The sequence below is a fragment of the Mus pahari genome, chromosome 13, assembly GCF_900095145.1.
Source record: "Mus pahari chromosome 13, PAHARI_EIJ_v1.1, whole genome shotgun sequence".
Classification (NCBI taxonomy): Eukaryota; Metazoa; Chordata; class Mammalia; order Rodentia; family Muridae; genus Mus; species Mus pahari.
The window spans coordinates 26,826,653-26,840,001 of record NC_034602.1 but is presented as its reverse complement, the minus strand read 5'-3'; the positions used below and the strand labels follow the sequence as shown (position 1 = coordinate 26,840,001).

General features: G+C 48.3%; 1 protein-coding gene across 4 annotated transcripts in view; it reads right to left on the bottom strand.

Annotated features, from left to right (window-relative positions):
* Positions 1 to 1,452: 1,452 nt before the first annotated feature.
* Positions 1,453 to 13,349, bottom strand: part of Uvssa (UV stimulated scaffold protein A) — a 41,755-nt gene continuing 29,858 nt past the window's right edge. For 3 of the 4 annotated variants that reach the window (XM_029545466.1, XM_029545465.1, XM_029545467.1), the window contains 6 exons: positions 9,782 to 9,953; positions 9,223 to 9,345; positions 7,597 to 7,780; positions 6,968 to 7,079; positions 4,544 to 4,820; positions 3,251 to 3,802 (listed from right to left, as the gene is read on the bottom strand). In XM_029545466.1, coding sequence (XP_029401326.1) covers positions 3,709 to 3,802; positions 4,544 to 4,820; positions 6,968 to 7,079; positions 7,597 to 7,780; positions 9,223 to 9,345; positions 9,782 to 9,953 — 962 coding nt within the window. In that variant the 3' untranslated portion in view covers positions 3,251 to 3,708. Of the gene's footprint in view, positions 3,803 to 4,543; positions 4,821 to 6,967; positions 7,080 to 7,596; positions 7,781 to 9,222; positions 9,346 to 9,781; positions 9,954 to 13,349 lie in introns of all 4 variants that reach the window. The other variant, XM_021211018.2, reaches the window with a different exon arrangement.

Genomic DNA, 13,349 nt, shown 5'->3' with positions numbered 1-13,349 from the left:
GGCCAATATGATCTATTTTGAACATTTGGCCTGCTGTGTAGAATGTATATTCTTTAGCGTTTGGGTCAAACATTTTGTACATATTTGTTAGGTCCGTTTGATGTACGACATCACTTAATTCTGATCTCTCTCTCTCTCTCTCTCTCTCTCTCTCTCTCTCTCTCTCTCTCTCTCTCTGCTTGATGACCTGCATTCTGGAGAAAGTGGGGTACAGAAATCACCCACTAATACTGAAGTAATCTGTGTCTTTAAGTTCAATGTCATGTTTCTTATGAAATTGGGGGCTCTAGAGTTTGGTGCATACAGAATTGTATTTGTGGTCAATTTTTCTCTTGACTAGAACGAAAACTCCTTGTCCTTAATTCCACCATTTGGGAGGCAGAAGCAGGCAGATCTTTGTGAGTTCAAGGCCCACCTGGTTTATATAGCAAGCTAGGACTGCGTAGGAAGACAGTCTCAAAAAATAAGATAAAAAGGTATTGACGACTGCTTCCTTCCTGTTTGCTTCGGGTATTCTTTCTATCGTTATGCTTTAAGGTGGCCCTGATCTTTAAACCTGAGTTCTCAATCCATTCAACTAACCACTGTGTCTTGACTGGGAAGCTGAGATCATTAAATCCTAGTTCTAGTTAAAGGTGTGTGCTGGCTCCTGGTTCTGGTTAAAGGTGTGTGCTGGCTCCTGGTTCTGGTTAAAGGTGTGTGCTGGCTCCTGGTTCTGGTTAAAGGTGTGTGCTGGCTCCTGGTTTGCTCTTTGCACTCATCCTCTTTTGTGCTTCAGTAATTACAGCTTCACTTGTCTTCCTTGTCGTTTCTGACTGTCCTTTTTCCTCTCTTCAGTCTAAAGAATTGCTTCTGGTATCCTCTCTAGACTAGTTTGGTGGACATGAATTCTTTTGGCTTGTTTATACCAAGAGCGTTTTCCTTCTTCCTTCGACTATGGCAGAAAGTTTTGCTGGGTACAGTACTATAAGCTGGTATCCACAGTCTTTTAGACCTTGAAGTACCCTGGTCCAGACTCTTCTGCCTTTTACAAGAGAGAAACCAGCTGTTGTTCTGATGGGTTTCCTTTACGTGTTCCCTCTGTTCCTAGTCTCTCTAGGACTTTTAGTATTTTATTATATTGGATTTTGTCAAAGGTGTTTTCTGCATCTATTGAGATAATCATGTGATTTTTTTAAATCTTTTTTTTTTTGAAAGCCACCTTTTGAGTTGCCATGTCTTTTTTTTCTTTTTTTTTTTAAACACAGGGTTTTTTTTGTTTTTTTTTTTTAAGATTTATTTATTTATTTATTATATGTAAGTACACTGTAGCTGTCTTCAGACACTCCAGAAGAGGGAGCAGATCTTGTTAAGGATTGTTTTGAGCCACCATGTGGTTGCTGGGATTTGAACTCTGGACCTTTGGAAGAGCAGTCAGGTGCTCTTACCCGCTGAGCCATCTCACCAGCCCGATTTTTTAAATCTTTAAGTAGACACTATTTAACAAAAGTCCATGAATATGAACAGGAAACCTAAGTTGTGCCCAGGGAGTTAAGAGACTATCAAAATGATATAGGTGAATGTTGTTGCCCTTAGCTGCCTCCCAGAATGTGACAGTGAGACTGACTGCTGAAGATAACGGCAACTGTCTTCATATGTGATGACAAAGAAGAGATCATGATTGAAAAAAGGGCATGGGAGAACCTGGAGAGGGCTGGAGAGGTGGAAAGGATGTGAGCACAGTCCTCTTGTATAGAATTCTCAGAAAAGCAAAAGAAACAAAGACACCAGTGATGGCATGGAGCCCCCAGGAAGCAGAGTGAGTGTAAATGGTGCGGCCACCATTCAACAGTTTAGTCCCTCACAAGGAAGTCACTAGATGCATCAGTGATGAACAAAAACAGTTATCCTCACACATACACAAAAACACAGATATCCACGGTAGCCCTAAGGTAGGAACAGACCAAACATCAATAACAAATCCATGGAGACGGCCCATGGTGGCGCATGCCTTTAGTCCCAGGACTTGGGAGGCAGAAGCAGGCAGATCTCTGAATTGGAGGCCAGCCTGATCTACAAAATGAGTTACCAGACAGGCATGTCTCAAATGAGAGGGTGGGTACAGCAATGACAAAATATGACTCCATTCACTGTGATTGTGTGTATGTGTGTTTGCCTATGTGTGGGCAGATGTCTATGGGCATATGTGAATTTTTATATTTTAGGCCAGAGGTTGTAGTTGAGTGTTTCCCTTGATTGCTCTCCACTCTATTTACAGAGGCGGAGTCTCTTGCTGAATCCAGAATGCACTGATTTTGGCTAGTCTCCTTACTGAGTTTGCCCCAGGGATCCTGTCTCCTCTCACCAAGGGCAGGGTTATAAGCAGACTACCATAACCACTTGACTTTTCTATGGATGTTGAGGACTCCAAGTCAGTCCTCATGATTACATGCAAGTGCTTTACTTGCTGAGCCACCTCCCTCGTCCTCTGCTGTGGTCTGTATGTGTAAGGAACAGGACTGAAGGACTGGTATTATTACAACACGAAGAACCTTCAAACAAAGGCAAAGAAGCCAGAACAAAAGGCCACACACTCAGCCAGAAGCCGGGTTACTCACCCTTAATCCCTGAAGAGGCAGAGGCAGGAGGATCTCTGAGTTGGAGACCAGTCTAGTCTACACTGTAGGCTCTAAGACTGCCAGAACTACATAAAGAGACCACATCTCAAAACAAAAACAAAAGCCGCAGACAAAGTTACTCTAAATGCACAGGCATGGAAAGAGAAAGAGGGCTTCGAGGTGGCCAGGCAGTCTGTCTGAGTACTGAAGTTCTGGAAGCAGATGGAGTCACTCATTATACACTGTGCATAACCTGGGTGACTGCACGGTATGTGAGTTAGGGCTCAACACACCTGATCCAGAGTGGTGCCAGGAGCTGGACATGTGTATTAAACAGCATATGCATGAAAGGGTGGATTGCTGAAGGCGTTATAAAGTACATAGCACCACTAGGGACACACTCACTGCCCAAGGGCTGACCTGCAACCAGATGGAGTGCCTGCCTCTATCCGACTCCAATGCAGGTACGCTATCCTAAAGGGATTTTTTTCCCCCAGAGACATACTCTGCTTATGTAAGTTTGGCTGACTTAGAATTTACAACTTAGACTAGCTTAGCTGTTTGTTTTAAAGACAGGGTTTCTCTGTTTCTCTGGCTGTCCTGGAACTCACTCTGTAGACCAGGCTGACCTCAAACTCAGAGATCCACCTGCCTTGCCTTCTGAGTGCTGGGATTAAAGATGTGCCTACCATGCCTGGCAACTAGGTTAGCTTTGAACTTGTACTGATCTTCCTGCCCTGCCTAAGTGTAAGGATTAAAGGTGTGCATCACCTCATCTGGCTTTTTGTTCTTGTTTCTCAAGCAGTCTTGCTCTGTAATCCATACTGGCCGAGGACTCAGGTCCTGTTTATGTCCAAGTGCTAGAATTACAGGTGTGGTACCACATGTGTGGTTAAAATGGTTGGGAATCAAACCCTGGCCTCACCACTAATCCATATCCCTCGGCCTCCTGGAGAGTATTTTAATGCATCACTCCACTGTTACATACAGAAAATACAAGCTCTGATTCTACTCACATTTAAGTCTCTTTTCCTTCCTATCCTAGTAAGCTAACGGAATAAAAGCTGACGGCCAAAGGGGACCACAGCATATTCAGCACACCCACACCCTTTTACTTCAGTGCATAATTAAATTGGTTTGCAAACTTCTCGTGTTTCCTCTGGTCCATCTGGTTCATGGCAGCAACTACTCTCTGCATGGCTGCCCTATGGAGAGAGCACAGTAAGAAGTGATTAAGGACCTGACAGGACTCTGGAGTTCTAGGTTGGCTTGCTGCCTCTGGACCTCATAAAGGCTTCCAGTGGAACTTCTGTAAGGTAGTGCTCAGACAGAGCAGTGGCCCCCAGTCTGTCACCCACCCACCACAGGTCTTGGCTATGTCCCCTTGCAATTGAAGGCAGTTGCAAGACCCGTGCTTGCTGACCCCAGGCTGCACTCTGGGGCGAAGGCACAACTGGACACGGTTGCAGGTCCAGAGGTAGGGCCCGAAAGGGCTGTAGGGAAAGCAGGAGGCCCATGCGGACCAGCCTCCACCCCACCCCGAGGCTGACCAAGGGGCTCACCAACCAGTACTATGATAAAGAATCTGACCCCAGGAGTGCCTGACACCATGCTTGTCTTCTCTGAGGTTACTCCTATAGACAGCATGGCACTAGCCCAGCATGGCACAGCAAAGCCAGCACTTGGCCTCTTAGGGCCATTTTGTTGTACCCAGCTCTACTTATAGAGAGGTGGCTGTAGACTCCTAGGAAGAGGGCTCAGGGTACACAGCTGCAGCTCTGCTCCTCACCAGCTCTTGGCATGGCCTGTCCCTGCTCTTGGCATGGCCCGTCCCTGTTCATCACCTCGACTAATACAGTCACCAGAAGCGCCTAGCAACTTAATGGCTCTCCCCCAACATATCCTAGACGAAAGCCTAAGGCCTTGGGCCAGTGAGTGGCTCTTACTTGGCAAAGACCTTCTTCTCGAGGCGGGCCCGGGCAGTGTTGGCACGCTCACGCAGGTCGGTGAGGTTGGGGTGCTTCTTCTTTTTCCCTTTGCCCTTCTTGCTATACCTGGATGAACCGAGGTCCACCCCTGTGGCTGCTTCCACGTCCTTCATAAACTCAGGGTCCTGCCAATCTGAGCACAACTTGATGATTTCAAAAGATGTCTGGCACCAACCTGGGGTGACCCTTGTGGGTTTCTTCTGGGTGTAGGGCTGGAGCCTGCCTGCTGCATGCCCTGGTATGTTCAAGAGGGTTTGTGCTGAGTGACATGGCTGACTGACTTGGAATGAAATCCACTCAGAGACATCCCTTTCCTTATTCCCTTCTGTCACTTAGTCCCCTAGTATCCCAAGGGTCCCCTCAACTTGAACAGACTGGAAGGATGTGGGCAGGCCTACCCCAACTGCCACTACTACTGGCATTCCTGACCATTCAGGTAGGACAGTGGTCAAGGCTTTGGCCATGGAGTTAGAGTGTCTACAGGCTACTTCCCTGCCACTCAGGCCAACTGTGGTGCTTTCAGACATATCTTGTACCTAACTGGCATGTGAAGCTAGGTTATCCACTTGAGGTGCATGGTAGGCTACAGATGGGTTCTCAGATTCACAGGAAATGTGAATTATGGGTCTCCGAGTGCAGAGCAGAGTCATCCCACCTGTAAGCTGGGCACTGGCTGTTGTAGTCACAAGGGTCTGTGGAAAGTGAGAGGGAACTGAACAGCACCCAGCCTACTGAGCAGCCTCATCAGTCCCGGCCAGATCCATGGCATGCTCACTGCTCATGTGTAGGGATGGTGAGATTATTAGCCATGTAAATAAACACAAGGCCCTCCTGGGAGTCAACGCCCAGGACTCCTGAGGTCCCTCCTCAGTCTGCTGGCTCACCTCCACAGGCTCCCCTAAGCCCCATTAGTGCGACACCAGTCCAGCCTGGCTTGGGAAAGACAGTCTAGTGAATCAGATAAAGGCAAAGTAAACTGAGCCCTTTAGGCCTATGGGTGGGCAGCAGGCAGAGACCTGGCATGCCTGACTACAAGGGCATCCAAATGCCAGAGGTCCCATGGGCTGGGGCAGAGTGGATAGCGGGCCTGGAAGAAGGGTGGCAGCAAAGCCAGGCTGTAAGGGGCACATCCACTGAGGGAGAAGCAGGCACACCAGACAGACAGATGGTGTGGCCTCTCCAAGCTGATTTTTTTGAAGTGAAGGAACTCAGGACTGCACGATTCAGATACAGGGACGATTAATCCAAGATTAAGGAAAACTGTCTAAACAGTTTATCTCCCAGTAATAAGAAGGCGTCACAGTTTAGGAACCTGGTGAATGGAGCAATTGTTTAAACACAACGAAAAAATGCTGGCATCCAGTGGAGATGGAATGAGCACCTCAGGAAAATGAAGGAGCAATTTAAAAGCCTTTGAAGAAAATCAATAGACGCTGGGGCTGTGTGGCCTTCCTGGGCGCTGAAGGGCCCTGGAGCACCGAGTGCATTGTCACTGAGGTTAGCACCAGGGAAAAGAAAATTGCCCCGTGTGTGAGGGAGGCGGGATCAATACTGCAGTTAGTAAAGAGATGCTATTTCACATCTGACTGGCCAGCACCGGGCTTGGCCCGTGGCCTGATACCTGTTTGTTAACAAGCCACCAAGGGCTGGAAAACTAGATACTCTTCAGGGTTGACACAAAAATAGGCACTTAATTTGCTCCTGAGTGTGAGCCACCAGGGAAGGTTTCTCCCGCAGATGAACAGGTCAGGCCCTCCCCACCGCTATACAACCCAGACTTGTCTCTGGGCACAAGATGAAACAAGTATTTGTGTCTTATAACCACAGGGCAAAAAGCTATGAAGGGACCTGCAGACATATCCCCTTATAGAAGGGCCCCTGACTACAGCCCCTAAAATAGGTTTAGACACTAGACTGAGTTTGACCACCCATGTAGGTGTGTGGGAGCAGGAGAGGGGCTGGAGCTGGTTGAAACAGAGCAAGCTGACGAGACCACCTAGACTCTAGGCACAAGCACTAGAGTGGATGACTGTATCAGGGGAGACAGCCTGCTGCAGTTCCATCGTCTGCACAGGAAGCAGGAGTCAGGAGTAAGAATCAGAACCTGGGGGCTGTAGCTCAGTGGTCGAGTGCTCATCTACCATATGAAACTCTGGGTTCAGTCCCTTCGTGTAGAGGTTGACAGGGTGGTATATGGAGTCAGAAGTATCTACTTCCTCTTGAGAGCCTTGAAGATAAATACCTCACCAGCCATGTTTACCCAACCTTGCCCATGGAGCCAAGGAGCCAACCTGCTACTCAGTTACAAACAGAATTTGCAACTTGGTGACCACAAGTTCCAGGGCTATGCCTGCAGCCCCTCTCCTGCTCTCACACACCTACCTGGATGTGCCTGTTGCTGCTGAAGCTGCTGCCTTTGTTCACGGGCTCTGTCTTCTGGGTTGAGAGGCTGCCCTTTGTCATCTCTGGGGATGATCTTCCCATGGAATGGGCACTATACAATAAGCACAGAGCAGCTGATGGCCAGGAGATTGCACAATAGCTCTAGGGGAGGGTGGTACAGTCAAGCCCTCTAATTGTGTGCACTCCTCACAGAGGGGGAGATCTGGGGAGAGACAGCATCAGGAGTCTAAGAACTGGTCTGCTTATCCAAAGCAATGTCTCTCTATTCTGCTACTTCTCCATCATGTATACACTTCCCCAACGTCAGGTCTCAGCCCACAATTGGCTCTTGCTGAAGAAAAGTGCTCTGGCTATTACAGACCGTCTCTCAGAAGTCAATGTCAGGGCCCAGGACAAAGAACCCCACACATGATTCTGTGATGGCCAGTGGCTAAGCAATTATGACACTCCTTATAAACCTTCCTCTACAGGGCTCCTCAGGACTCACAAATGTCCCTGGTCTAGAATGGAGGCAAAGAGGGCCAGCACTTCCCAGGCCCCTAGTCATGGCCTAGCCTCTCCCTGGATAAGCATAACTTCATGTCCACGGCCTTGTCTGCTGGCCTTACCTTCAGCCGGTCCTGGCGCTCGCAGAGCCTGCCATTAGGCCTCAGGGCCCGGCACTTGTGCTGCACAGGCTCAAACGTCCCTGAAAAGGTAATGTGTCGGCTATGGAGCATCTCAGAAACATGGGCACTGTCCACCTCTTCCTCCACCTCACTGGGCTTCCAGAAGCGGTGCTGAGAGTCAGATCTGCAAGGGGCACCAGAAACCCTTAAAGAAATGCACCCCAATTACCCCTCAATCCTGGGGGAAGCACTGGCCCCTGGTGGCCTTGAGGCCTTCCTAGACTTGAGAACATGATCGATACACCTGGGTTCAAATCCTCATGTTCATGGACCAGCCAAAAATGGCGGTTCTAACTACTAGCCTAGGGCTAGAATCTCCTTGCAAAGCAGGGCAGCAGCTCCAGGGCCCTGCGGCCATGGCTTTGAAGTAACTGAGTCCATGTCAAGGGCTTCTTTGCCACTGAGTGGGTAAATATAGGCTCTGACATGGACATGGTACCAATGCAGCAGAGGAAGAAGCGTGTATAAATTCACACCCAGCCTTCACTCAGTGTTACGGGCCACTAAACGATGGAGCTTTTGCTCTGTACCCACCGCCAAATCGTGTTTCCTTTTTTTTTTTTTTTTTTCCTGACAGTGCTAGGGATTGAACTTAGGGCCTCATGGATGTTTGGCAAGCACTGTAGCAGTGAGCTATGGACCAGTTAGTTCATCACCAATCCTTATGAAGGCCGCTTTTCTCTGAATGCCACAGAGTGGCAAAGGTTCAACTTCTGATCCAACAACACGTAGCATATTCTTTGGATATTCTCTGGGCTCTGCATATGGATGCCAGCTGCCTTGAGAGCTGGCACCTCTGTGGATTACTCAGAGATGATGGGGCACGTGGCGGACAGAAGAGTGATAGGGTCCAAGATCCTGAGCAGTCTGGACTGTAGGTGGTGAAACAGCACTGACCAGGGAACTGAAATGGCAGCAGCAACACAGGCTGGCTATGATCTGAACTTGGGGAAGTTCCTCACAACCAGCCTAGCTGTACCAATATTTAACATCATGGAGCCTCAGGGCAAAGCCATGAACCAGGACTCTCACATAGGGACCTGGCTCCCTTCCTTAGGCATCTTGAGGTCCTGATGCCTGCCTTGTAAGCTTAGCATCCAGGCAGCCCAGCCTGAGGTTCACACATCATTAGCTTTCCTGGGCTTAGATTTCCAGTGCTAGCTCTTAAGTACAGTGCCAGCCAGTAAATGCAGCATGGGCTCTTCCAGCCACCCAACTCCCTCCTCCTCGTAGGTAAGCCTTTGCCTGTACTCCTAGATGTGTCTTTCTCCTTCTATCTTCCACTAGTATCTGCAGCCTGGTTTGTGCTGGGGTAGACCCACTCGGAAGGCTCTTGGGGAACAAGAATCCAGCTTCTGACCCAGTTAACCCTGGACCCATCTGCCTCCAGCATCTTGAGGAGCCACACTTGTCAGGAGGATCTCAGAAGCGAGCTTTAGCTATTCCTTCACACTGATTAAGTAGATGACCTTCATGGGTACCTCCTGAAGAAGCAATAGTGAGGCTCAATTCTCAGTGTCCTCAGGTTGTGCTCTGAGTCCTAGGAACCAGATACCACAGACTCACTTAAGAATCTTCCCAGCTGTTAGCTGCTCCTGGCCCCAGTAACACAGATCCACTCCGAAGGGTACAATGGGTGCTCGGGCTCGCTCTGCTTGCCTCTTAGTTTCCTCTGGCCCAGGAAGTACCCTGAAAACAGATCAGTACATGTGGGCTACCCATTCCTTATGTGGCTACTTGCCTTTCCCTTCCACTTCTCAGTGCAGTTCAGAAGCCTGGGATCAGCATTAATACTATGTTGGGCCTGAGCTGTCAGGTTGGCTGCTGATGTCCAGCAAACAACCTGGCCCTGCTGAATACTGGCTTTGACCTGTGATGTGAACCTGCTTAGAGGTCACCCGACATTCCCTTCAAGAATATGGCTTGGCTGCAGGATCTCCAGAGGGCTGCTATAGGCCCAGCTAAGCACCATACCCCACATTAGCAGGTGCTACTTGGCTACACACATTCCAGGATACCTCTCAAAGGAGGGTTTTTAGGCAACCTGTTCAGGCCAGCCAGTGATTCCGACAGGTGGTGGCAGTACTAAGCTGTGGGCCCAGTGACATGGGACATCTAGAGTCACCTGGTAGAGGAGGGAGAGGGAGATGACAAGCAGTCCTGGAGCCGCAACATCTGGGCAGCTGCAGAGGTGGGGTCTGAGGCCTCCTCTTCCTTTCTCATCCTGGTCCTCTCCTGTAAGCTACATACAGCTGTATCTTTCTCCAGAGTCTTCAGTGGGGCCTTTGGCTCCAGCCCTGAAATGACACATGTCCACTCTAACATCACTCTTTCACCCAGGGGAGACTGGGGGAGCACAACATGGTCAGGCCTCAGATGCTTCCATGCATGACAGCACAAGAGATGCCTGTCATCCTGACCTGTCACAATACAGGCCACACTCTTATGTAGGGTACAGGGCAAGGAGTCAGGCAGCCTTAGCCTACGGAGACTGGCATCCAGAGCCTACCCAGAGCTGTTCACAGCACAGGCTGACAACACTGTCGTCCCCTTTGCCCACAGCTTCCCACAGTAAGAGGTTTGGATGTCTATATATAATACCTTCCATGCCAAAGAGAGACTGCCTTCCCCTTGACAGGGACCTCCCTTCACTGAGCAAGGAACAGAGCAACCCAGCCTCTGTGTGAAGATGACACAATTCAGAAGAAACAAGTACCACAGCAGTTCCTAACTTCTGCCATAAACCTCAAAAGCCACAAGGATGGCTATAGCCAGGCCTCGATCATGTGGCTGCAGTATGTTTTCTGTGGCTGTGGGGCAGATGTCAAGCCCCTGACTAAAGGATGCCACCCTGAAATACCTGCCCTACCTCCTACCAGCTAGAGGAGGTTGTGATGTTGACACCAGGATTTCTATAGGATATGGCAGATGACACCAATCTTAGTCCATTTTCATCCTCACAGCCCAAAAGCAGAATCCCATCACTTTGTTCCTGCCCACTCTTGGGTCTGGCTCCTAGCAGGTACATATAGGGCCAATTCTGATCCCTGCTGGCCCCAGAGCATTGTCAGAACTGGGACTCCAGAGGCACCATCCACTTGTTACCCAACTTCTCACATTCAATGCAGGAGCAGCCTCAGCTGGAAACTAGCCGTGCCTGCCAGTGAGACCTGCACTGACACCAGAGCTCAGACTTCTGAGTACCCTGACACCAAGGCAGGGCAGATGGTGCACCACTTCTGAGACTGGGCAGACTTCACAGCCGAGACTGGGCAAGAAGGAACGGTCACACGGGGAAGGCAGCACAACACCATTCTGGCAGTCAGAAGGGAAAGGGGGGTTGAAGATATCTTCTATCAGAGTTGAGGAGCAGGGGGGCTGGAAGGATGGCTCAGCACTTCAGAGCACACTGGCTGTACTTTCAGAAGACCCAGGTTCAGTTCCCAGCACCGCATAGCAGTTTACAACTACCAGGGGACCTGCTGTCTTCTTCTGGCCTCCTGGGGCACTAGGCACACACATGGTGACAAACAGACAAGCTGGCAAAACACCCATCACATAAAATAAAAATTAAACAAACAAACAAACAAAACAGAGGTGAGGTCAGGAAACGCTGCAGAGGTTGCTTGCTGGGCGCCTGAAGGACAGAGGAACCAGTGGGAGTGCACATGAGCGAAACTGCACAGCGCAGTGACGTGAAGGGCAGACACATAGGTGCTGGGGTGCCTGTTTCTGGAATTGCAGAGAAAAGAAAATACAATTGGAATGTAGGAAACAGTTGAAGAAATGAGATAGTTTCCCTGCATGCTAGAGGAGGTGAAGGGGCAACTGTGGTTGAAAGAGGCAGAGGCAGGCGGATTTCTGAGTTCGAGGCCAGCCTGGTCTACAAAGTGAGTTCCTGGACAGCCAAGGCTATACAGAGAAACCCTGTCTCAAAAAAACAACAACCCCCCCCCCAAAAAAAAACCAAAAACACAAAATAAAAACAAAAAAGAAAGAAAGAAAGAAAGAAAGAAAGAAAGAAAGAAAGAAAGAAAGAAAGAAAGAAAGGAAGAAAGGAAGGAAGAGGAAGTTAGAGAACATTAACAATAACAAAGAAAAACAGCAGACGCACTTTCAGACAAGCAGCAAGTTCCAGGCCTTAAAAAGTCACCTAGAAGGGCACAGGGAAGGGCTGGGGTGTAGTGCTGTGGCAGAGCATGTACCCAGTATGTGGAAGGCTGTGTCCCATCCTCAGCACCACAGAAGAGAAAAAGGAAAAAAGAAAGTGTATAGGAAGATGAACCAAGCTTACAGCAGAATACCCAGCTGAGCTGCCATGCCCACCATGGGTCCAGGGGGGAGTCTTAATGGACACACTCCCTGCAGATTCTTTAAGAACATTCTTAGCACAGGTGATCTATCAAGAAAAAGAAAATCTGGGCTGGTGAGATGGCTCAGTGGGTAAGAGCACCCGACTGCTCTTCCGAAGGTCCAGAGTTCAAATCCCAGCAACCACATGGTGGCTCATAACCATCCATAACAAGATCTGACACCCTCTTCTGGAGTGTCTGAAGACAGCTACAGTGTACTTTCATATAATAAATAAATAAATCTTAAAAAAAAAAAAAAAAAAAGAAAAAGAAAATCTAAGCCGGGTGTGGTGGCGCATGCCTTTAATCCCAGCACTCAGGAGGCAGAAGCAGGAGGATTTCTGAGTTCAAGGCCAGCCTGGTCTACAAAGTGAGTTCCAGGACAGCCAGGGCTACACAGAGAAACCCTGTCTTGAAAAAAAAAAAAAAGAAAAAGAAAATCTAAACCACAGTGCACAAGACAACAACGAGTAAATGACTTCTGACAGAACAATAACTCAGTGGGTACCAGGGTAGTCCAATGTCATGGTGGTAGGATAAGAGAGTCTTTTATCACCTGTCTTGTGCAAAGAACAGAAGAGGAACAATAAAAAAAAATAGTGACTAAGGGGGGCTAAGGGCTGGGATGGTCGAAGGAAGCATGTTTAACATGTGTAAAGCCTTAGGTTCTGTCCCCAGAACCACAAAATGGAAACAGTAAATGATAAAAAAAAAAAAATGTAAGTCTTAAAACTGGAGATAGCTGTCAGAATGATACAAAGATACAGTTTTTAAAAGCAGAAGAGAAAACCCAAACAATAACAGTAAAAGCAAGGAAAAGTATGGTGCCCAGTTATGAATAGACAGCACTACTTGTCACACAAACTAACAGTAGCCTGAGTAGATGGACCAAGCAACTCAAATGCATTTAGCTAGTAAACATCTATTGAGAGGCTAAACTAAAGAAGTTAAGAACAATCAAAAGACAGCTGAGGTATCAGGTTAATACCAGGAAAGGAGACTGTAAGTTTAAAAATAGTATAAAAGAAAGCTAGAGGAGTGTGTGATGAATATGGATGGAACCTTGCCTAATAGTCAAGGTACAAGGTGGACCTCACTCGTTATCCAGAACTTGGGACACTCAGATAGGAGAGTCTTAAGGCCAAGGCCAGTCTGGATTAGAAAGTAAAATCCTAAATCAAGCTTTAAAAATGCTTAGTTTGTGCATTCCTATCTAGACTCAAGGTCAATGAGGGTTTTAGGCATGTGATACAGTTAAGTGACTCTAGTACCCAGAAGGCCCGAGGAAAGAGGATTTTAAGTTGACATCTGTGCAACAAAGAGACATCCATCAAGGAAGGC